General features: G+C 50.9%; 2 protein-coding genes across 3 annotated transcripts; both read left to right on the top strand.

Moving 5' to 3' along the window:
* Positions 1-2,063: 2,063 nt before the first annotated feature.
* LOC131592266 (ras-related C3 botulinum toxin substrate 2) lies at positions 2,064-11,157 on the top strand. Of its 2 annotated transcripts, none has more exons than XM_058863670.1 (7): positions 2,064-2,376; positions 5,325-5,396; positions 6,576-6,693; positions 8,237-8,299; positions 8,982-9,141; positions 10,021-10,155; positions 10,631-10,870. In XM_058863670.1, the coding sequence occupies exons 1-6, from the start codon at positions 2,342-2,344 to the stop codon at positions 10,149-10,151; spliced, it is 579 nt and encodes a 192-aa protein (XP_058719653.1). In that variant the 5' UTR covers positions 2,064-2,341; the 3' UTR covers positions 10,152-10,155; positions 10,631-10,870. The 2 variants fall into 2 exon arrangements, with proteins under 2 accessions (XP_058719653.1, XP_058719652.1); XM_058863669.1 differs by lacking the exon at positions 10,631-10,870 and adding an exon at positions 10,901-11,157 and having other exon boundaries at positions 2,068-2,376.
* A 2,162-nt stretch (positions 11,158-13,319) lies between these two features.
* On the top strand, positions 13,320-17,959 carry LOC131591849 (somatostatin receptor type 3-like). The gene is made up of 2 exons (XM_058862950.1): positions 13,320-13,713; positions 16,394-17,959. The coding sequence occupies exon 2, from the start codon at positions 16,454-16,456 to the stop codon at positions 17,657-17,659; it is 1,206 nt and encodes a 401-aa protein (XP_058718933.1). The 5' UTR covers positions 13,320-13,713; positions 16,394-16,453; the 3' UTR covers positions 17,660-17,959.
* Positions 17,960-24,614: the final 6,655 nt, after the last annotated feature.

The raw sequence follows: 24,614 nt of genomic DNA, 5'->3' as shown, positions 1-24,614 counted from the left end.
GACCCAGCTCAGGACCCTGAAAGCCTCCCAGAACAAAAGTGTCTCACTGAGTGATTAATTCCCATTAGCATCTCCCTCAAACTCAGCAATGGGAACAAGAAACCCCAGATGTGTGCCCTGCTGCACATGCTGAAGGAAACTCATGTCAAGAGCACCTCTTGGTGGTGTGAGAGGACATCAGAGCAGCAGCAACACATTTGTATATGCTCAGTCCAGGGTTATGGGCCTATTTCCTGCAGGTTCCTTCCTTTTCCTGCAGCATGTACAAATGAAAGGTTTTAATGCAGCAGGTGCCAGCTGTTCTTAGAGTGATTATTGTATGTATTATTTGAGTGTAATGTCCCATTATTAAATAATCCCATTTAATCCCATTTAAATGTGATGGAAGGAAACATTCTGAAAGCTTTTATGTAGATCCCTGTTTTCCCTGCACAGAGGCACTGGTGAAGGAAATGTTTATAGATTCACAGCACAGACTTCTGACTGGACAAGAACTGACTGTCCATTGCAGTTGCAGGGAATTATCTTCCAAGAGTAATTTGCCCAGAAATGGGCTCTTGCCAGGACTTCATAGCTCATTGCTGGACATGTAGATTTACAGTGTCTTTGACATGGGACCCACCTCTATGTGGGTTCTCCACAACAATCCCTCTTCCCTGACCAATTAAACTGGTCTTCTCCGGTCCCTTCCACACTGCCAGTCCCACAGGCCCATATGCCAGACTACCAGGACAAAAGCAAACACTGGTGTTCAGGTGTTCAGCAGGTCGGTGTCCCTTGTTCATCCTTGCCACGAGGTCCTAGAATGGTTTTTGTCTTTCCACCAGTAGCATTCTCTAGAGCCTGATACACCTACTTCTGAGTTCATATATTCTGTGTCTGCCTGTACTTTCCAGCTCCCCTCTGTAAAAGCCTTTGTCCCTCTCTCATGTCCCTCTCTGACCTGTATTCCTGTGCCCATTCCTGCTCTCACTTGCAGAGGTCTCAGTGGGTTTCCTTCCTCCCCTTTCCCTACCACCCACAGAGGGAACACCTCGTACAGCTGGTCACTTTGTGCTTCTGAAATAGCGGCAAGACTTGGAAACATTCCATAGTTGAAGGTTTCTGGGCTGTAGCTTGTGCTGAGTGACAGCTGGGAGCGCTCTCCTCCAGAGCAGGTCAGTCCCAACAGCCTCCTGTGGCTGCAGCAGCACAAAGGTCATCAGCCTTTGGAGAAACACTTTACTCAGAGTTCCCTCCTTCAGGAACATCCCAGCTGCAAACCTGCTGTTCTTGCTCCAATTGGCCTGCTGGCAAAGCCTGGAAATTTTTAATTAATTCTGTGCCACCATATCCCATCTTCTGTAAAAACCGTCTCCTGCCCATCCACTCATGAGTTCAGGCTGGAGCACACAGATGTGCACACATGCACTCTTTTCAAGGCTTAGCGTTGCATGGGAGGAGAAGGAAGGAAGAGGCAGATCCTCATTTCAATAATGGAAAGAAAGGAATAGAGCTTCCCGGGATCATTCTGCTCGTGTATCTTCTTTCTTAGGGTAATTGCTTTCTTCTTCTTGATGCTTAGCTCTAAAAGTCTTCTTTTCTGAGGACAATGAGGACTGCCTGAGAGAGTTGGAGTCGTTCATTTTGAAGAAGAGAATGATGTACCAGTAGTCTGGGCAGGTGAGGAAGTGCAGCAACACATTATCCACACAGGAGAGGAGGAACAGAGCAGCCATTGGGTCGCAGCTGCTCCCTGGAGGCTGCATGAACTCCCTTGTTCAGCCTTCGCTGAATTGAAGTATTGAAGAGAAGAAGAAGCTCCTTGTGATACTTCATCCTTGAGACTTAGGGGCACTGGGAAGACCTGAAAAACCTTCATTACCCCTCATCACCCCAGTACTCCCACTTCAGATTACCTTCCCAACACCTCCGCAAAGCTTGGATGATAAAGGAGGGTGGAGAAAACCCACCCTTCCGAAACATTCTCACCCCCTTCTAACCCGTGTTCAGCTTCCCTGGAAAAGCAGTTTGGTGCCCCCCGCCGTTCGTTGGGATGAGGTGGGAAGGGAGTGGGTGAGACACGAAGGGAGAACAAGAAATATTACAGCAGTCATCACCCCGACCGAGAAGTCACGCCTGCTCCGCCTTCAGCCAGCGGCCTCTGCCACGGAGCTGCGGCTGCGGTGGAGGGGCGGAGGGACCCGAGGGTGATCGCCGGGTGAAGAAGTTCCTTCTTCCACTTCCTCCCTCCTTGCAACCTGCTGTTCTGATACTCACATTTGCCCATCCTTCCCTGCTGTTCGCCTTGGCCTGACTTCCCTTTGCCTCGGGCACCGTCGTCCGCCACGGGTCCAGAGCCATGCAAGCCATCAAGTGTGTGGTGGTGGGAGATGGGTACGTACCCTACGGGATTGCTGCGGGTGTGGGGCGGGACAGGCTGTGGCCAGGGCCACGGGAAAGGTGGGTGCTTGGTGAAACCTCCCCTGCTTTCCTGCTGATCTCCTGCAGGCTTGCTGCTGCTGCAGACCTGCTCGCTCCTCTCTCCCTGGGACAAGGGACGTTCCTCTGGGGGAGCGTCAAGAAGTGGGCATTTCGCAGGGCATCTGCATGGAAATGGTGATCGTGCATCTGCATTCCCATCTGCATCCATGGGAAACAGAGCAGCTCTGTCCCATGCGCAGGAGATGACAGTGTTCCTGCCAGATTCAGCCTGGAGGCAGGAGTTAGATTTAAAACCCATGAGGTGCAAGTGCTCTCCTGCAGGTGAATGGCTCCTTGAAAGCCGTGTGCTCACTGGGAATGACTGGGAGAGGGCATGGCACTGGCAAGGTGTCTGTCAGTATCTCTGTGTTCAGCTTTTCTCAGCTGGTCAGCTTTGTACTGGGGTGTGGTGGGGACTGCTGGCAAGGGGCCTCTGTGGCACACGGAGAAGAAGCTCTTTCCACTGGGATAGGCACAAGTATAGGACACTTTGGGAGTGGGAGCTAACCAAACCTTACCTTCACAACATGGTGGCTTCTCTGCCGACGTCCCCTGATGCCTGGAAATGGCCTGATTCAAGCCATCAATGGGTTAAGCAGTCATCACTGCCTGGGGCAGGAAGGATACAGTGGACAGAACGTCTTCTTGCCCTGTGTGATGAGTAAATGCAAGGGAGGGAAGGAGGAGAGTCTGTGCTTGGAACGGAATAGCTTAATTCCTTTCCACCTAGAAGCTGGCCAGACTTATCTGGGGTAGCTCTAAGGTAGCAGATGAAGAGACATTTAGAGCAGTGCTGCTCCCCACAGTCACTTCCTCCTTTAGACCTCGCCTGGGAAAGAAGATGTCTGCACACATAACCGTACATGTCAGACATGTTCTCAGGGGCCAGGGGAGCAGGGAAGAGGAAAAACAGAGCCCCAAATAAAAACTGTAACCTCTAAGAAAGGTCCCCTGAAGGCTTTAAGCTGTAGCTGTATGAACAACTCCACTGGGCATTTATCTGTTACCCAGTTCCCCACCCCCCAGTTTGCCCTTCACACACAGCACCAACTCTGTAGCCTTCCCTCAAGGCAGCAGCCCCCTCACACCATGGTAAACCCCACATGTCCTGTGTTACTGACAGGTAAGGCTTTATAAAGCCTTGCCTGTTGCTGACAGTCCTGCTCTCAGCCCCTAGGACCTCAATTCCTCTTAAATGTATTCAGTCTCATCACTTTGCTTCTCTGTGCACTGCACACTCTGTACACCTCTCACCATCTTGCAACACAGCCCCCATTGCTCTGAGCTCTTGGTTCACCAGCCCTCACCTCCCTCCCAGCCATGCCAACGATGTCACCCTCTTGGCTCAACCCTAACAACCATAGGACCTTCTCCTATCACTCAGCTCACATGTTGTCCCACTGCTGTTCGCCCCCCATATGCCCTCCAGCACACATCACTGACCTCTTAACATGCCCTGGCTTCAGTCACAGGAGCCTGCAAGTGCCTAACTAGCCTCATTTCTGTGCTGTAACCTTCACCACTTCTCTGACCCTTTTGCACAGCTCTCTGTTCAACCACACCAATTCAGAACCTCCCCCTCTTCCATGATCGATCCACTCGCTGGCCCAAGGATCTCCTGAGGCATTTCCTGCAGAGCTTCACCTCCCTCAGTAACTCCGTGATAAGAAGGAAAGAAGGCACCTGGGGAAAGAGCAGGGATTGAGAGAGGAGGATCTAAGAGTGGGGGCTGACAGGAGGAAGAAACAAATGTCAGAGCATGCTGAAAAGCTCAGTTTCCTCCTCAGCTGCCCCACAGTCCAGCGACAGAGGCAAGTGCCTTGAGACCAGGGTGTCTGTCAAGGGCACACAAAAAGGCAGAGCTGCAGCCCTGTGGCAGGTTTCTTTGCAGGTACAGCTGAGATGGTCTGATAATCCCCAGTATCAGAATTCCAGCCTTTGCCCAGGAAACCTCTCGCTCCTCCTGGGCTGTGCTAGTTGAAGCAGGTTGCTGTCACCACCTCCATTTCCTCTGTTCTGTAACTGAAACATCGCCAAGCTTTCCCAGGCCACACAAACCTGAGAAACTGCATCCCAGCAGGGGAAAGATTTTTCTCTCCAACACCTGTCCTGGCTGTTTTATTTTCTTCCAATTTCTCTGCTCTTCTTTCCCTCACCACAGACTTCAGCCTGCCCACACCACCTCCTTCCCCCACATGATAGTCTTATTGCTCTTTATCCCACCAATGCTCCAGCCCAGTCTGGACTGTGCTGCTACCTTGCATTCCTGCTGCTACAGGCTATGGGGGAGGCTGAGGGAAAAGGAAGCACAAGCTTCTAGCTCAGAAACACCACCAGCAGCCTCCATTTGCCGTGGATCTTTCTGGCTCTTTACAGCTCTCCATGCAAGTGTTGCTGCAGCTTACTGTAGATGGGAAAGACTGAGTAAATCAAGAGAAGTTGCTACCAGTCTCTGGCCACAGGTCCTGAAGAGCAGGCAGGAGTGGCTGTACTTGAGTGCTGAAGCTGTCATGGCAGCTCTGTCATAGCTGTGAGCCCACAGCACTCTGCATCATGCACTGCAAAATGGGTTCCCACCTCCACCTCAGAGTGGATGTGTTTTAGCTGAGTGATCTCTGTACTAGACCGTAAAAACAAGCCTTTGTGCTCAAAGACAACAAACGTTTCTGGGCAACATCCTGTCTTTCTTCCTGCCATGTTTCTTACCCATGGTTGTGCAGTCTGGTCCTGTGGATGTGTTTCTGCTTCCAGGGGTCTCCGGATAGGGCTGGGTTAGAGGTGTGGAAGGATTGCCCCATCTCACCCTAACAAGCCTGCCTGCACTGCCATGAATTCCTTCTATTGTTTTCTTCCTCTTCCAGGGCTGTGGGAAAAACCTGTCTCCTTATCAGCTATACCACCAATGCCTTCCCAGGAGAATACATCCCCACTGTGTGAGTAATGCATGAACAGGTCCTGGAGTGGGTGGGAGGCATGAAAAGCAGGATGTGAGGGGGCACAGTGACCCCTTGTTGTGCACTCCATGGGTCACAATCTCCATGCCAAGCAGAGGAAAACCAATGAAGGTGTCTCTAACTTTGGATCTGTCACTTTCCACATGAAGCAACCTTATAAAACCCTGGTATAAATGGGATATTTGGGAGAGTCCAGCCGACTCAAAGTCTATCTGCTGGCTAAATGTACAAGTAGCAGAGGGGATCCTGCTGGCCAAAACAAACAAGCACTAGGCTACAACAACTGGGTCACACCCCAGAGAAGGCAGGTGGGTAGACGTGGGACCCCACTTCCTTCCCTGTCCAAAGCACTTGCTGTCATTGGAGCAGTCATGGATTCTGCATGGAGCAGAATCATAGAATTGGTTGGAAAAGACCTCTGAGATCCATCCACTACCTAGCACTGCCAAGCCCACTGTTAAATCATATCCCTTCTAATGTGCAGATGCCATTAACACATTCAAAAAGCCTTTGTGTTGGCTCCTTCCTATCAATGGTCTCCCTTAACCTGGGAAAAAAAGTACCAAAAGGGAAAGGAAATAAAATTTTCTAGGGTGAGGGTAGGAACTTTTCTGTTGCCTTATTATCCTTTTTCTTCTACCAAGACTTTACTCCTAAGCATGCAATCCTGACAGTTGTTCTAAAATATTTCAAGCTGGGTTGTCAAAGAGTAACGGGACACATTGTTCCCAGTTCCAGCAGGGCTGTTGAGGAGTGCAGCAAACTACAGAGACATAGATTCTTCTTCACTGCTAAGAATAAAACTAGGTTTTGGAACATAGGAGAAAGGCAGGGGCTTGGCTCTAGAGCAGATACAGCTGTGGGAAGGATACTGGGGAGAAAAATGGGAAAAGAAAACGGTTTGTGAACCTGCGTGCAAGGTATCAAAGGTGTAGCTGCAGCCAGGCACCTGTCCAGGACAGCTTGGTGATGGGGAGGAGGTTGATGAGTGAGAATTCCATGAGGTGGAGGTTCACAGGAAACCAGCATCACCCAGGTGAGCTGAGAAGAGGAATCATCACCCTTTGCTCCTGGGTGCACCTAGTGAGCCCCACCTACACCACAGGAAGGGCTCCCTCTTCTCCTGTTTGAGCCATGGCCTATGTCTCTGAATTTCAGGTTTGATAACTATTCTGCCAACGTGATGGTTGACAGCAAGCCTGTAAATCTGGGGCTGTGGGATACTGCTGGACAAGAGGATTACGACAGGCTGAGGCCACTCTCTTACCCGCAGACGGTGGGTCACACTCCATATCCTCCCTCCCTCCCTCCCTCCCTCCCTCCCTCCCTCCCTCCCTCCCTCCCTCCCTCCCTCCCTCCCTCCCTCCCTCCCTCCCTCCCTCCCTCCCTCCCTCCCTCCCTCCCTCCCTCCCTCCCCCCCTCCCCCTCTCCCCTACATCTCCATCCCTCACTGCAAAACTCAGCATGTGCCATGAAACAGTGACTCTGCCCTTTTCTGAGAATATCTCTGTTGATATTCAACTGACTTGAAACCCAAAAGTTGAAAGATATCTTCAGGTATTTTTGAGCCTTTATCTAAACTCCCATAACTGGTATAACTGAGCTAGAAAATGAGACATTCAAAGACACTCTTGAGCCCAGATGACACTGACTTTGTGTGGGGCAGATGCCTTACACAGTCCTGTAAAAAACCTTCCCTTTGCAAAGTTAAGGTGGTTAATGGAATTTAAGAGCTGAGGCAGGAGTTTGTCACATTTCTGTGACCCCACTCTTCTGACTTCTGCCTTTTAAAAGAGATGTGATTTGTGGGCATGTGTTTGATCTGCTGGTGCCTCTAGCAGAAAAAATGGGTGCCTCAGATACTGTGTTCACCAGCTTTTCACCACACTGACTGAGTGATTTCAGGGTTTAAGGATCACCTTCTCTGGAGAATGTTGTTTCAAGCAGTCTTTTGGCAAGCTCAGAAAGACCTTGCTGCATCAGACATTAGTCTGAAGGTTGCCATTGCAATCAAAGGAATTGATTAAAAATTGTTTGGGCTGGGTTCAGCCACCTAAAAATCAGACACCTGGTATAAGGTGTTTTTGCCTGCAGTCAGTGCAAAGAGGTCTCTTTCTCAACAACATGCTTGCATCCACTCTGGGACATATCTCAATAGGTGGAGGAATGTTACTCCAAGGTTTTTGTCTCTGATGGTTACAGAAATATGGAAATGGATAGGCTGGGTGTGGTACCACTGCTCCAACTAGGTGAAGCTGGATGAAATAAATATAACCTTAATGAGCTTGTATGGTTTTGGTTTTGTTTGGTTTGCTCTGGTTTTAAAGGAAGTCTGAATTCTACCATGCCCAGGAGAGTCACTTACCTGGAGAGCCAAAAAACTGCCTCCTCTGAGTCCTGTGTGTATACTTCTTAGGCTGAAACTAAGTCTGTCTCAACTGTAGGCAGAATTGCTTTGGCCTGAAAGCTCTCTGGTGTTCCATGAGAAATGAGCAGGAAGCTGCCAGGCCGTTTCCCATGAGGATGAGTGTGCCAACCACAAAAACCCCATCCTCAGAGCTGACCGTTTGGCTCCTCTGATAACGGTGGCTATGGTTACAGTGACTCAGGGGAGCAGACATCCTTCTCTCCACTAGAGGAAAGAAGCAGCAGTCAGGACTTTTATATTGTAGAGAGAGCTTTCCCAAGCACAACTCTGCTGCAGAGGGAGGGTGCTGCCCACACAGACCTTCTTTCCCCTCCCTTCCCCTCCCCTTCCTGCTTCATCATGCCATCCCATGCTCCCATCCTAACTCTGCACCATGGTTGTATGCCTACAGGATGTCTTCCTGATCTGCTTCTCCCTTGTCAGCCCAGCATCTTACGAGAATGTCCGTGCTAAGGTGAGGCCGTATCCTGGTCCACCAGGGGAGGAGGGGTGGTGTTGGTGGTGGTCTTGCAAGAACAGTGGCTGTGGGTGGAGACTACCTCTGGGACATCTAGTTTCAAGATGTCATATCTCTTTTCTGTTAGTCAGAAACCTCCTTCAGATGCCTTTTCTGGTTCATTTCAAAGGGGGCCAACTCTACTGATGGGCTAGTGTTCATCCTGCTGGGCTGTTGTGCTGTCAGGTCACAGACATGTATCCTGATGGCATCTTTAAGCCAAGACTGTCAAAGCACAGACACACAGACACAGACTGGTCCATTGGGTATAAGAAGCAGGTACCCACAGCTTTTAGATGGGACATGAGGGAAGAAGGGAGAGATTGGTGAACAGGAGAACAAGAGTATGTCTCTCCTGCCATGTTAAGGTTCTTCCCTGGGTGTGAGGAGGGTCAAAGGAAGAGAGCAGCTTGTGTTTTTTGTGTAACAAAATTTGAGCTCCCTGTCAGGGATTTTGCCTGAGGACCCAGCAACAGGAGCTAGCCTGGGCCAAGCTGTAGTGCCCAACAATGGATGTGAGAAAAGACAGGTTGTTAGCTACTTTGCTGACATTTTTTCAGGAGTGCCTCTTTGTTTCGTCATGTGCATGCCCACACGTGTGACCTCTTCTCACATCTTTGGCATTTTTCTCCATTGTTAGTGGTTCCCTGAGGTGAGGCACCACTGCCCAAGCACTCCCATCATCCTCGTGGGCACAAAGCTGGATCTCCGTGATGACAAGGACACCATTGAGAAGCTGAAGGAGAAGAAGCTATCCCCCATAACGTATCCTCAGGGTCTTGCTCTGGCCAAGGAAATAGGTATGTGCTTGGGAATCATCTTGGACCTACTGAAAGGAGAAAGGCAGAAGAAAAGGGCTTCACTTCAATTTAAAGAGGTTTTTATAGTGGTGTCTCACAGTGGTATCTCTGAGGGACACAAGGAGACACATCCATGGGACAAAATGCACTTCAGGAGACTCAGGAAGGAGATCTGCTTCTTGAGGAAGACTCAACGCCTCAGCCGTCAGTTTTCTGACTCTCTCTGGCCACCATCTTCCACATACACACACAGCTACACACTTTTACACTCTCCCCCCCTTTACTCTGCTTATCCTGTCTGGGACAATATTTTTTCTGTGCAAGCCACAGCCGCACTGTGGGCAGAGGCCACTCCTCCATATCCGGAGAGAGGCAAAGGAGAGGCTTTTAACCTCTCTCAGAAAGAGTTGCAACTGCAGTTTCCTGTCCCTGCCTGTGTCTGCTGGGGCTTATACGTGCAATCCCAGGTATGGGTGTCTCAACCCACCATCCAGCTCTTCTCGGATGTGGCACACAGAACGAGAGAGAGTGAGAAACTTGAGGGAGTTTTCAAGAAGGAGTTCAGCAGAGAGAGAGAGTGTCTGGCCAGGATGACATGGTCAGACACACAACGGCTCTGTTCTGGCTACATGGGTAGCCAATAGACAAACCCAGGTCTAGTGCATCTAGCAAGCTTTGCCCTGAAGTCAAGACTGTCTGAGTGAGTGAAATGTGTCCTGACAACATGTAATGTCTTTGATCACCTGAGATGTGTTTATTCAGCTTGGGCAAGAGCTAGGTGCTGTGCTTTCTAGCATAAGGAGCAGAAACCTGGGTATCCCCACTGCCTGCCCCCACCTCCCTTCCTCCCCATTGCAACACCTGCTTTCCTCCCCACAGACTCTGTGAAATACCTCGAGTGCTCGGCTTTGACACAGCGCGGCCTCAAGACGGTGTTTGACGAGGCCATCCGAGCAGTGCTGTGCCCACAGCCCACCCGGACCAAGAAACGGGCATGCAGCCTCCTCTAAGCAAGTAAGTCTGACAGGGATCCCCAGGAGTGGCATCAGTGGTGCTTTCCTGGCCCAGAGTGGGCCACTCTGTTCCTGGTGAGGCTGTGGAATGCTGTCACCTTCAAAGAGAGAGAGGGAGACAGCCAATCCTGCTTGGGGATAGGACAGGACGTGGGATGATGCACCCAGGATCAACTTCCCCCTCCTTTCTGCTTCACTGTGGGCAAGTTTGTTCCCATCTCTTGATGTAGGGCAGCCTAGGATTTTCCACATGTGCCCTCACAGAGAAGAACTGTCAGCTTCTGTCACAGAGGGAACTACATCCAGGCTGCTCTGGGGATGACCTGCTCTGAAACCTATGAAGCCACAGCCTTTGCCTATAGAAAAAAAAAAAAAATAGGAAAAGAAAACACTGTTCCTTATTCATGGCAATTGCCAGTGACCCTACCTCTTACCAAGCTCACCTGAAGGGTTTTTTTGTGTTGTTCCTTGGCCAGTGGCAGCTTCTCCTGTCAGACTCCTTTACTCCTCATATTGTCTCTACCTGCCTCCACTTCTGTACAAGGCAGCAGAGGGAGGAGAGAGGCTTCCGGACAAGAGTCAAAGCTGGTCAGAGCTAAACCCACCACAATGATGAAAGAGAAAAGTGAGAGCCTGCTAGTCTGGACCCTCTGTTTTCATACACCCACCTTCACCAGAGCAGAGGGAGGGAGAGCAGGAAAATAGCTGAGCTGGTATTATGAGGTCTGTCGTGTTTTTGGCTATAGATCCCGGACTCATCCTGATGCCAGGAGCTCCCCAGCACACAGGAGAGTGACGGCTCCAGCAGCCTGGAGCTCATTGGGGCAGTCATTGCTTTTTACTTCTGCGAACTTGAAAGACTGCTGTGGGTCTGTAGCGCCGGTTTGTCTGTTCACACAACGTCCCTGCTCTCGCCTCACCCGCCCACCTGCCCCTTCCCTTCCTTGCGGGCCCCTGGGGTTACAATGTAGAGAATGAGACCAAATAAACTGTACAGTCTTGTCGTGTCCGTGATGTGTTGCACCTCAGGGGGACACAGCCCTACAGCCGTGAGCAATGGGACAGCTGGGCTGGAGTCCCCTCCCTGCTGCGCCACTCCTTCAGCAGCGACAACCCAGGCAGCGCCACACGAAGCCTGGTGAGCCCCAGTTGCTGTAGTTTGATGAGACCAGGACTGGTTCATCCTCCAAGCTGCTAAGTTCTCAGCTGAGCCCTAAGTTCTCAGCTGAAAAATTGTCTCCCCTCTGTGCCACACAGAGGATGGGATGCAGGTTTTGGGAGGGGACACCTGAACGCAGACCTCTTTCTGTGGGGACTGCCCTTGCAGGTTGCTGGGAACATCTTTTCACCAAAACATTGCTGCATTAATCCTTCTAAGCTCTGGCACTCTCACATTGCCAGACACAGGCAGAGTGAGAATAAGAAGGGGGAGGGCAGGGAAAAAAATTAAAGAGGGAGGAATGAGTCACCAGCCCAGACAAATTGCCTCCAAGACACTAAAATTAAGCTGAGGAGAGTGGTCCCAGCGGTACTATGGATCTGGCAGCTGTGAGCACCTGCTTTCCTGATGCATTGCAGGGACTTGAGCGTAAGTGTTACAGGGTGGCTGCTATTGCCACTACTTGCAGGAGAGAGGAGGGCTCAGGGTGTGATGATTGACACTGCAAAATCCTGCAGTCCTAGGAGGGCACAGAGAAACTATGGAGTTGAGCCAGATTACTGCTCCCTGATGCAGCAACACTTCTGAGCTTCAAAGGCTGCTTCCTGCACTGAGGAGGTGCATTGGTGATGCCAAGTACAACCAGACACAGTGAAGCTCCCGAGGTACCCTGCTGCCAGGGAAATTTCTGCAATTTCAATTCATGGTCAGGTATGAATAAGGCAGTTAATTCAGTGATGTGGCACATTACCTACTGAAAAAGTTCACAGCAACCCTGGCAGGCACCCTGTGGCAGGGTGTTCTGCAAATATCTGCACTGCACGTGGGCTGCTGGATGAATTGCCTAGGCCCATCCAAAGGTAATGTAAATGATGTCAATGTAACTCCAGAAGAGTAAAAATGAAGCCTCTGGTATGGGCATATCCCTGTGAAAGGGCAAGGGACACAAAGTACTTGAAAATGGGGTCTGACCTCTCTTAAGCATCTTAAGCATGACTCAATGCAATATATTCCCAGTGGTTGATTACTTCTCTCCAGTTTTCAAGCCCTGGCTTTTACTTTTTCAGTCTGCCCCATCCCCTACAGCAATGCATAAGATGTGTGTGAAATAAAATTCATGTATCAGCCTACCTGTGGAGGTGCACAGGCTGAACTCTCATCCCAACACAATTTAAGCAGTTTGGATAGCCCCCCACTGGAGAATGGGACACAACTCAGAGCACTGAGGAAGTGAGCTGGAGACCTGGAATTTGTGATCCTATGACTGTGCTTATGCTAACAAGTCCTGTAAGGGTTAGCAGGGCTATGTAGAGCTGTGCAGTTACATGGCTCTGTTTCCTCTAACAAAGGAGCCTGGGGGCTCTTGCAGGATGCTACCAGGGTGCCTGCCCTGGTGAAGAAAACCTCTGGGTGCTACCCATGCCAATCCTTCCCCAATGAGGACTCCTCTCTCTTCTGTGTCTCCAGACAGCATTGTGGCCAAGTTCTAGCCTAAAGAGGCCTGACAGCTTTGAAGTCCTCTAGTGCCTTCATCAGCTCTCCTTTCAGCAGCACTGGCTGCACATAAAGTTGCCCAAGTAGGTTTGGATTTTAGACCCAGGCTAGGAGAGCCGAGCCAAGTCGCCCCTCCTGCAAGCCACTCTCTCACCAAATAGCTGCTGTCTGCATCTCTCTCTTCTTCCTCTTTTCCCTCTGCTGTCTTCAGCTTCTTTTATCTCACTCCTCATTCCTTCATCCTCCCCTCTTCTGCTCTCCCCTTATCCCTCTGCCCATCTCCTTGCGCCTCCCTCTCCCGCTTCTATTCTCCAACCCGGTATCTCCCCCCGCTCATCTTTGTTCTCCTGCCCTGCCGTCCATCCCCTCCATCCCCTCCTTCTCCTGCCGGTGTTTCCGTGCGTGGCGCCCATTTGCTGCCGGCACCCGTCCGCCGGTACCGGCGCTCCGCATCCCGAGCCCCGCCGATGGTGGGGGCTGCGCGGGGGAGGCACCCGCGGGCGTGGGGCTGAGGGGCCGCGCATCCCCCCGCCCTCCCCCGGGCCCCTTCCCACGCCAGGCACGGCGGGGGCGATGGGCAAGTCCGGCGAGCAGGACTCGCACCGCCGGCAGCGCTCGGCGGGGCTCGCTCCCTCCGGGAGCGCTTCGCTCTGCCGCGTTTAGGAAAGGGGAAGGGGAAAAGCATGACACGGATTCTCCCGGGGAAGCGGAGGAAAATGTGCATCCCGACGACATGTAAGTACCCGGCGGCTCTGCCCGCTCTTCCCAGATGTCTCCCGCGGGCATGAGTCCATGCAGAAGTTAAGTCTGCAGTTCCAGAGAAGAAAACCTGCCGACCACCCCCCGCTGCCGACCCTCCAACTCTGCCAGTCCAGCCTGGTCCTTACGAGAGAGCTCAAGCCGGAGGTGAGACGGGAGAGTCCTGAGCTGGAGCAGGGCCGCGGGAAAACAGGGGGGACAGGAGGGGAGGGGGCCAAGAGGGGGTGGTGCAGGTTATTTGGTTGTGTTGTCCCTCCCAGCTGCTGTCCATGGTTTGTTACCAGGACTAGGCTCAGCTTTCAGCATCTACCTCCTCCTCTCATTCAATGCAGAAATATGCATATATTTATATTTTTTCCCCTAAGGAAAGAAGTAGTGCCAATTTCCCATCTCTTCCTATCTCTCTGCCTTCTTCCTGCTCTCCAGCTGCATGAACCAGGCATATTCTGGTAGCACCTGTTAGAGGATCCCAAGCCTCTTGCAACAGGTGCTGTCTGCATCAGGAACAGATCCAAGTGGATGCCAACACACTATCGGTCTGAGGCCAGGGATCCTCACCAACTCCTACCTATGCATGTGCTGCCAAAGCAACCAGGAGAGTCGATCCGAACTAGATGGTGCACTGGTGCCCACTGTTTTTTCTGCCAAACCAGCCAAAATGTGCGACATGGCACTTGAGCTGGTACATGGCACTTGACAAAGTTAGAATGGCAGCAACAGATCACACCTGCTTAAAGATCAAGTTTCTCCCCTGCAGCTGCCTGAGCAGGAAAATCAGTTTATAGGAAATCCATGCTTTTAGTTGCACACTTTAGCATTTTTGATGGGGCTTCTGAAGCTACCCTGAAGCTGGATTTACTGTATTGCTAAACAACAGTCTGAGCAACTGGCTTTGAGGTCTGGACCTCAGACACTTCTCCAAATGCTTTGCAGCTCTACCAGGAGTATCTCCATCCATATTTGGTATTTGTAAGGCTCCAAATGTTTGGCTTTTTTCTTCTTTAAATTCCTTTGTATGCAGGAGGAACATCCAAATGGATTCCTATCTGTGTCTTCATCTTATAGAGGATCATCCTTTTATGAACATATCATTCTGGCTTCTGCCACCGTTTGTAGGGATCTTCATCCCTAGAATGGCCAATGTCCTCCTCTTTTCTCCTACAAGTTATTTGTGTCACTAGAGCAGAATTGGAAAAAATATCAGAAGAAACATCCTTGAACTTAGAATTTCAAGTCACTTCCTACTCTGCCTATTCATTGCAGCCACTTGTGATGTGTGGAAGCACCCAGTGCTGCAGGACCCCATGAGATGGGCTTCTGTCAGGACAGTGTGTCACAGCCCAAGGCACCTGAAAATTAGGAAAATCTAAGCAATCCCAGTCTGTCAAAGCTGAGATGCTCTAAAGCAGGAAACATTTATACAATAGCCTGTAGAAATGGCCTTAAGATGTAGTTGTTCAACTGTTTTTATGGGGCCTATGAGATGAGGTTCCTTCAGCATAAAATTTGATACATCTATGGGGTCTGTTTGGCTCACCCGTGTGATGTCCAAGGAGTCCACGTAAAGCTCAGGTCTCCCCTGGGTTTCCAGAACTTGGAATGGCACCTACAAAACAAACAAACAAACAAACAAACAAACAAACAAACAAACAAACAAACAACAAAAACCCAACCAAACAAAAAAACCCCAAACACTGTAATATTAGACATTAGTGAAGAAAGGTTTGATGCTACAGAAAATCACATCCATGAGAAAAGTCTCTGGAGTGTCTCTGGCCTCCCGAAAATAGTTAAGGTTGGGAGTCCTTTCCTTTGACATCCTCAGTTTTAATTTCAATAGAAAAGGAATTTCAGAGGCCAAAGAGATTTTTTGAGGTGTGAAAAATGTCCCCATTCACTTCCACCAAATCATCTTCCCTTCCAAGGACCTAATTCAAGGGGATGACCCTGTCAGTCCACACTTCCAGAAAATTTTTTCAGATATGGAGTAATCCTGAAAGAAACACAAATCTCCCCTGCATTAGGTTTTCCAGGGTGTCTCTGGTCCACAGTACTTGCCGGGCTCTGTGTTTCACATATGGAGCCCTGACAAAAGGCACGTCCTTCCCTTAACTGTCCCTTCTCTCCCTGCAGCTCCTCACCCAGTGTCAGCAGGAGCTGGTGGTGAATGGAGAGCTTGTTTGCTCAAGGCTGTCTCTGAGTGAGCCGAGTGCTGTTTCCATGCCAAACCCTGACATGACGAGCAATTGGGCTCCTCAGCTAAGGAAGGCAGCTGCTGAGCTAAGCCTCTCTGCTTGGATTGAACGTGCTTTTCCTTCTGCTGTGGGGAGAAGGAAAACAATAACCTGGCCAGTCCAAAAAGAGCTTCAGCAAGCAGGAGACTAAATACTCAGAGAATAGGAAAGTCAGAGCTGGAAAGGCACTTTATCACTGGATGCTTTTCCCTCTTTTGTTTGTAAAGCACCTGCCACTCATAAATGAGAACCAGGCCCCTGAGGACCATGTCCTCAGCATCGGATTCTTAGCAGAAAATGAAAACTTTCCCTCTCCTTATGCTAGTCTGTTGTTCTTTCCCCAGAGGATCTTTCACTAGAGAAGAGGCCCACATTGAGCCATGTCCCTGTTTGTCCCTCCATGTCCACTGTGCCTTGCAGGACTAGATGAGTTTGATATTGTCCTAGACCTTCCAGCATCTGCCAGCATCCACAAACTCCCCTTGATTTCCTGTGCCTGCCCATACCTAAGACACAGTTAATGTGGTGATTTTACCTGTGACTTGTTCAGCTGTCATGTCCCCAGTATCAATGTTTTTTTCTCCTCCCCTCAGCTCCAGATTGCTAACTGATCCTGCAAGGACACTGTCCCCACCCTCTTCCCTGCCTCTGCTATGGACACTTCTGCTTTTAGCCTCCCCACGCCGGCAGTGTTGGAGGAGGGGAATGCCTCCAGTAGCTGGGCAGGCTTCACTACCCCCAACAGCTCCTCCACCGTCAGCCCTGGTGTAGTTGTCAGCGGTGTCCTCATCCCTGTGGTCTACCTCATTGTCTGTGTGGTGGGGCTGGCTGGGAATTCCCTGGTCATTTATGTGGTCCTGCGGCACTCCGTGAGCGAGTCGGTGACCAACGTGTACATCTTGAACCTGGCCCTGGCCGACGAGCTCTTCATGCTGGGCCTGCCCTTCCTGGCTGCACAAAACGCCCTGTCCTACTGGCCATTTGGTTCTTTCATGTGCCGGCTGGTGATGGCCGTGGACGCCATCAACCAGTTCACCAGCATCTTCTGCCTGACGGTGATGAGCGTTGACCGCTACCTGGCTGTGGTCCACCCAGGGAAGTCCTCCAAATGGAGGACAGCACGGGTGGCCAAGGCCGTGAGTGTAACCGTGTGGGTGCTGTCTTCCATAGTGGTGCTGCCCGTGGTTGTCTTCTCAGATGTCCCTTTAGGGATGAGTACATGCCACATCCAGTGGCCAGAGCCTGCCTCGGTGTGGAGAGCTGGCTTCATCGTCTACACTGCTACCCTGGGCTTCTTTGGACCACTCTTGGTGATTTGCCTCTGCTATCTCCTGATTGTTGTGAAGGTTCGCTCCTCTGGCAGGCGGGTGAGGGCTCTGTCCTCCAAGCACAAGCTTTCAGAGCGCAGGGTGACCCGCATGGTGGTGACTGTGGTGGCTGTCTTCGTCCTCTGCTGGCTTCCCTTCTATGTCCTCAACATAATCAATGTTGTCTGCCCGCTGCCAGAGGAGCCATCCCTCTTTGGAGTCTACTTCCTCGTGGTGGTGCTGCCATATGCCAACAGCTGCGCCAATCCCATCATCTATGGCTTCCTCTCCTACCGCTTCAAGCAGGGCTTCCGCAGGGCCATCTTCAGGCCGTCCCGCCGAGTCCAGAGCCAGGAGGTGCCAGCATGCTCCCCAGAGAAGATTGACGACGAAAGGGAAGAGGGTGAGATCAGCAAGATCACCCAAAATGGAAATGAGAGGCAGGAGCGCCCTCTAAGCAGTGGAGAAGGAAAAAGCAATGAGCAAAAACCGCTCCCTGAGGAGCCTGTGGGATGTGAAAAGAGCAACAAGTTGCATGTCAGTTATTTATGATGAAAGGGGTGGTGCAGGGGAAAGAGACATTGGGACATGGGATCCCCTTCACCTTCTCTGCTTTCAAAGGCAATGGGAGACATCGATACAAGGGAATAATAAAGTCCAAGAGTATGCTTAAAAATTAATAGGGCTCCATGATCTTGTGGAAGAAGCAAGGCATTGTTCTTGGCTTTGGAAGAGACACCTGAGGTTTGTGTGGTACCAGTGTTACCAGAAATTGGTAAAAATAAAACCTCCTTAACACTAATGTAGCATTAAGAAGCAAGCATTCTTTATCTGGCTGGATGCACGAGTGAATATCCCCTTCCAAATATCATGCATGCTGAGTACAGAAAAAGCTCCCATTTATATACTATATTTTACATACATGCTCATGGATTTTCCCAGAATAAACATACATATGATATTAATTTCCCCAAAATCACTGATGTGTTTTCCCTCTCCTTTACACATTTGTTCTTCTGTCCTGGGAGTCTCGTGGTAGTGGTTGATGACCCCAAAGTCAAACCTGAACTCCTGGTGAATTGGTAAAAGTTGGCACAACTGGGCTGGTTGTTTTGAGTTCTTCTTCCTACAGAATAAACATTGTGCAGTTCCATAGGCCAGTGGCTTTTGAAGAATAAGCATCGTATTCACCACCAGGAGCAAACCAGGCAACACCAGGTAAAGAGCAGACTGCATTTAGGGAAAGCTGAAGAGGTGATGGGCACTGAGGGTACAGAGAGAGCAAGGTCAGCCCTAGAGCCATGACCTACCCTTAGATGACCCAGCTTTGGAGGGCATAGGCTGCCATCTCATGGTGGCACCTCAAGGAAGTCCCCAGATGGAGTAAATGCCATATGTAGGCAGCCTAGTGCCTTGACTACCCTCCTTATAAACATGAGAAGTGGTTTACCTTAAAAGATGAACAGGAAGGAGAAATGTCTGCAGCAAAGACATCCCAGCCAGTTGCATGCATGGCTGGCCCCTCTCTAGTTCTTCAAAAAGTCTGGGGGACAGATTTCCTCCCTGTGTTAGTCATGGCTGGAGACCACTGACTGCTCAGAACCTCCTCCTTCTTTTCAGAGCTCTTACAGACTCTGGGCAGGATGTCAAGACTTATCTGAGATAAAAAAAATAGAATAATTTTTTCTGCACCTCGCATTCCTCAGGGTTCTCCTGGTGCCTCTGTGCCCTGGTAGGAGGTGCAACAAGGGTAGAGAAGAAGGCAATGAGACATGAGCTGGAGGCAGCATTTCTTTTCTTCTCCTTAAGCTTTACTGTAAATAAAGAAAAAGCCTTTGTACTTGGAAGGCCAGGGGGGCAAAACCATTCTACACGTTTAGGGGAGGGGGGTGCTATGGATTTGGCACTCCTGAGAGTATACAATGTCTTTGAGTTGAGTCAATCTCTGTATGGAGTCATGTTTGGCTGATACAAGAGATGAAGACGTCTCTCAGTTCAGGATGCGGGCAGGAAGCAGACAGAGGTCAGCAGATCTCCAGTGTGTGAGAGCTGTGCTTGTGAAGAGTCTGTGCAATACTAGGAACCAGTTTATCCTCTGGGAAGTGGTAGAGTATTTTGGCTCAGGATGGTCAAAAAATGATGCGTCTGCATGTGCACAAAGGTAGTTTTGCCAGAAAAGTAGGCAAAACTTTGTTCCCTGGACTGTACATGTATGGGGATGGATGAAGAGGATCAGAGACTGAGGAGTCAGGGGTGGTGGAAGGCTGGTGCCAGTCCTGGGCACTGACACTCATCTTCTGGGTCTGTGCACATGTGTACAGGGGCACCTAGAGGGGTATGCATACATAAACACAGATGAGGGAGTGTGTTTATGTAATTGCAGGATGTTTAAGTGCGGATGTGAATGCTTGGACAAGAGTTGGAGAGAGAGTGTGCTGCTGTGGAGTTGGACTTGCTCCTGCACACTGGTTGTTAGAGAGAAGTTGTGCATGGGCCCATCTGCGTGTGCAGGCTAGAGGAGCAGTGCCGTACAAGGGTGGGTGGGATGAAGGTCTCCCTCTCCACTTCAGATTCATTCCGGCAGGTCTGCTAAAATGTCTGTCCCCACACTTCTAACTTCTCCATGAATGGCATTGCTAAGCTACAGCCACCGAAATGGCCCTCATACTGCAGCCCTTTGGGCAGTGTTCTCCACAAACAATTTTGAGAAATGGGAAGGAGGGACCCACCAGAAGGACACATGCCTCCCTGAGGTCAGGAGATGTTGCAGGAGGTGACCTGGGGAGGGCTAGGATTCCGGGAGCTAGCTGGGTAATGGAAAGATGTCTCATGGGTCACTTGAGAGAAGGTAAGAGAAGGGAAGGGGTGGCATGGGGTAGGGTGTGCTGGGACAGAAGCCAAAAGCCTTGAGCTGGGAAGCAGAACAAGATGCAGCAGCTGAGGATCGTGGGAACAGAACCACTTTATGAGGAAGCAAGAGTCAAGGTCACACAAAGGCAATGTGAGAAGATGTGAAGGCCTGGCAGGCATCAGAACTGCAGTGCAGGGCACCCAGCTTTGGAAAAGGACTGTCACAGGGCCTCAGGTGAACAGATACCTCCTAGCCAGGTTAGAGAGCAGAGGAAGGGTGGGCAGGCACAACCAGCCAAAACACCTGCAGCTGTGCTCTCAGCCACTGGTACTGCCATCACCTCCATGACAAAGATTGTCCCCTGAAATCCTACATCCTCATGTTTCCTCTTTAAGCCTGGGATGCTGGATCCAAGCTGTCCATGCCTGCAGGCTCAGCCTCAGGAGCTGAGCTGCCTGCCAGACCATGCAGGAACTGCTCAGCTGCCCTTACAGCGCTCCCCTGAGCAGGGACAGTCAGACACCCAGGAGTGCAGGCTCAGCTCACGGGGAAAAGAAAGAGCTTGGTAGCCAGTTTCTATCTTCTGCTATGCCTTTACATCTTTTTCTCCTTCAATCCATGCTTCCCACAGTGTGGGCCCCAGTCAGAAAAAATCAGCCAAACTATTCATTGGGCGTGGGATACAGTTTGCTGGACTAAAAAAAGCCTCTCTTTTAGTTTCTTGGGGAGCTCCCGCAACATCCACAGGATGAAACACAACCAAGAAGTCCTGGCAGAGTAAGGATGGACTGCCAAAGCTTCTGCCTCTATAAGGGGCAACAAGTGGTAGAAAGATTAAAAGGGCTGGCTACCAAATGATCAGATAGATGGACAACACAGCACTTCAAACTCCGGTCTGTGTTGCTTCTCTTGCAGGGAAGAGCAGAGCCAGGTGAATGCTGGACTCCCCCAGGCAAAGCAATCCCTGCAGGGCAGAGCAGAAATTGTATTATCTGAGGAGCTTGTAGCACTGCTTGTGCTTGATGACCAGGCACTGAAGAAGGACCTCGCAGGGAGCAGCTCGGGTGGGTGGGGGGCAGATGTAGGATGGGTTTCCTTATCCATGGAGCAGCAGCCCAGCTGCCGTAGGGGAGATGGGGGGAGCTTCCCAGCTGCCAACACACTTAACAGAGACAGTCTCCTTCACCACCAAACTGAGCTGAGACTTCATTTCACACGCCTTTGCAGCTCCATCTGCTGCAAATCACCATTCAAGAAACTCCGTCGACTGGTTGGCTTCTTAAAATACCAACATTCCTTAAGAGCCCAAGCACTGCAATGCCAGCACCAAGCAATAATGCCAAGGAGACATCATTTTGACACATGGAATCTGAGCTCCCACCAAGGCAGCTCTGCAGAGCAGCCTGCTGGGGCAAACAAAATGTGTTCCAGGGAGATCTGCAGGGAAAAAAAATAAATATGGAGATTTTCGATTAAATAGGGGTTTAAAAGAAAAGAGACACAAGCATCACATTTTTCTGTCTTGTGTTTTCTTCACCCCCCTAGGCTGTATCCTGTTTTGCAGTGACAAATTGGGGAAATAAAAAATGAAGATGAACAGAAAATAAGACTGGGGGAGGGGAAGGAAAAGGTATTTCTTGTTCAAAATTCATCAGGAGAAAACAAATGCCACAAAATTCTTCAGACTATCACCACTGATTTAAAGGCTGTTTTTCATAGGAACAGGCATTTGGAATGATGGTCAGGAGGTCACTGCCTCATGACCCCTTCTCTTTCCTCAGCACTGTCTTCCTGTTGGTGAATCCCCAGAGTTTTCTGTGGTAATGGCATTAATCTGACTGCCCTTGTGTTCCCTCTCCTTAACGATGGTGTGGTTGACTCTGGGCAACCCAGAAGCCACGGGGACCATGTGCAGTGGCTAAATGAAAGTCTGGATGTGTTCAGGGGGGATTTGCTCCAGTCAGATATGGAAAAGAGTTTTTCTGTTCTGTGTGCAGAGACACAGAGATAAGGGCTCCATCAAGCCCTGTGCTGCACAAAAGGTTTCATTCTTGTCACGTAGTGATCATAGCTGCAAGACTAGAAAGGGCTGCAATGATTTCAGCAGCATTGTGCAATCCTCTTCCCAGCAAATGTGTAATTACAGATGGGGTGATAGAAACACAGGGAACCCATTCTGTCAGAGAGCTCGTACTCACACCAGGTCTCTGCACAAGAGCAGACAGAGAGGCATTTGTATGTGCTGTATGCGCATGCAGGCAAATGAGTGTTTATTGCATGACTGCGTGTGTGTGTGTGTGTGTGTGTGTGTGTGTGTGTGTGTGTGTGTGTGCCACTGGGTGGATGTGTGTAAACACACAGACATCCATGCCACACACGGATTCAAGCAGATATATGTGTGCCTGACAGCATATGGGGCCACCCACACAGGTGCCCACACACCCACACCTGCGTGCCCCAGACCCCAGCCAAAGTATGGGCGCCAAGAACGCGGCACATTCACCTCGATGTGAACACACAGGCTCAGGCTGGGAGAGGGCATCTACGCCTTGCCAAGGACCCTCCACACGCACCCACCCACCAAACCCAACCACACAGCGGTGGTCTGGGGCAGCTGCAGACCTATTCAGCGTGACCTTTCTGCTCTGCAGTGGATCTTCAGGAGGAAAACTGGAAGGGCAGTGAATGGTGATGGCAGAGGGGCTCCAGTGTGGAGAACCCAGGGTGTGTTTCCAGGCTGTTGCCAACACAGCCCACACATAATGTCATTTGAAGTTGTGTTAGGGAGCCGCTGTGCTTGTCATCAGCAGGGAATCACAGCAGCTCAGCTCAGGCAACAACAAAACTGTCCAGGCCATGTTCTGCTTTCTGCTGTTATACAGGGGGTGTGTGGAGGGGACAAGAAGCATTGTTGTAATGGAGTAGCCTCCAGAGAAAAGAGACAGGGGAATACAAGAAAGGGAAACACCTTTAAAAAGAAGATGCTCCTAGCTCTCTCCTGAGGATCCAACAGAGAAGTGAAATGCTTTATCTGCTCGAACGAGTGGAAAATATGCAAATATTTGCTCATGAAAAATTGCTGTTCTTTGCCTTCCCAAGCATAAACTGTGCAAACGCCACACACCACGCAGCCGGCTCACGCAGATCTCACACTCGGCACGTCATGCACAAACAGACACACGCGCATACCCAGTGCGTCAATGCAGCCGGGCTGGGACACGTGCCGGGGCTGCAGCACAGCAGCCTTCTCTACGTGACAAGCAGGGCCGCGGGGCACGGCACTACGGATGTCTCCGCTGGCAAACTGTGCATGGGCGGGCAGTGCCCCGCCGCGGCTGCCCGCCGTGCTCGGGAGCCGGAGCGGCTGCGAAGCTGCGGGCGGAAGGGACGCGAGAACCCGTCCCGATCCTGCCTCGCTCTCGGGCAGGCGGGACACCTCCGGGGGACACGCAGCGGGGCGGGAGGGACAGGGCGGGGCGGCGCTGAGCGGCGCGGGGGATGCGGGGATGCGGGAGATGCGGGCATGTGTGGGATGCGGGAGATGCGGGGATGTGTGGGATGCGGGGGAAGTAGGGATGCGGGAGATGCAGGGGATGCAGGGATGCGGGGGATTCGGGGATGCGGGAGATGCGGGGATGTGCGGGATGCGCAGCACATGCTGCAGAGGGGAGCGGGCAGCGGCCGGCAGGTGCGGCACCGCGGGGAACCCGGCCAGGCTCCTGCCCGTCTCACCGGGCTTAGGACTGTGCTGCCAAGCGGCAGTGGAGCCTCTCTGTCCCAACCCTCCTCGTGTCAGACATCCAGAGGGACCTGTGCAGGTGTGAGAGGTGTGCACTCGCAGCGCAGAGACACGGATGTGTCCTGGGCTGCATCAAAAGAAACGTGGCCAGCAGGTCGAGGAGGTGATCCTGCCCCTCTGGTGAGACTCCATCTGGAGTGCTGCATCCAGGTCTGGGACCCCCAATACATGAATGACATGGACTTGTTGGAGCAGGTCCAAGATGACAGTGATGAAGATAATCAGAGGGCTGGAGTATCTGTCCTGTGAAGAGAAGCTGAGAGAATTGGGGTTGCTAGCCTGGAGAAGAGAAGGCTCCACTGAGATCTTATAGTCCCTTCCAGTACCTAGCAGGAGACTACAGGAAAGCTGGAGAGGGACTTGTCACAAGGGCATATAGTGATAGGACAAAGGGAAAAGGCTTTAAAATGAAGGAGGTCAGGGTTAGATTAGATATTAGGAAGAAATTGTTCACTGTGAGGGTGGTGAGGCACTGGCACAGGTTGCCCAAAGACACTGTGGTTGCCCCATCCCTGGCAGCATTCAAGGCCAGGCTTTGAGCAACCTCATCTACTGGAACATGTCCCTGCTTATGGCAGGGGGCTTGGAATTACATGATCTTGAAAGTCCTTTCCAACCCAAACCACCCTGTGATTCTATAATTCTGTCATGTCAGTCTGGTTCCCTTAGTAGAAAGCACCCCACACAGATCCAAGAGTTTGTGAGCTCTTAAACACCATCTTCCTTGCCCATCCACCTGTCCACTCATGCCCTGCCAGCCCATCCCCCTTCCACAAAGTGCTTGTTTCTTTGGTGAGAAAGCTCATGGGTATCTCTGAAGAAAGTTTTCTCACCCAAACCGCTGTGCACCTTTCTCA

The sequence above is a fragment of the Poecile atricapillus genome, chromosome W (assembly GCF_030490865.1).
Source record: "Poecile atricapillus isolate bPoeAtr1 chromosome W, bPoeAtr1.hap1, whole genome shotgun sequence".
Classification (NCBI taxonomy): Eukaryota; Metazoa; Chordata; class Aves; order Passeriformes; family Paridae; genus Poecile; species Poecile atricapillus.
This window is presented reverse-complemented; position numbering and strand designations above follow the sequence as displayed.

Excerpts from the sequence above, each read along its gene's own strand:
- LOC131592266 (XM_058863669.1), top strand. The coding sequence starts at position 2,342 with ATGCAAGCCATCAAGTGTGTGGTGGTGGGAGATGG. Across the intron at positions 2,377-5,324 it reads TGTGTGGTGGTGGGAGATGG|GGCTGTGGGAAAAACCTGTC; the intron begins GTACGTACCCTA and ends TTCCTCTTCCAG. Across the intron at positions 9,142-10,020 it reads TGCTCTGGCCAAGGAAATAG|ACTCTGTGAAATACCTCGAG; the intron begins GTATGTGCTTGG and ends TCCTCCCCACAG.
- LOC131591849 (XM_058862950.1), top strand. The coding sequence starts at position 16,454 with ATGGACACTTCTGCTTTTAGCCTCCCCACGCCGGCAGTGTTGGAGGAG.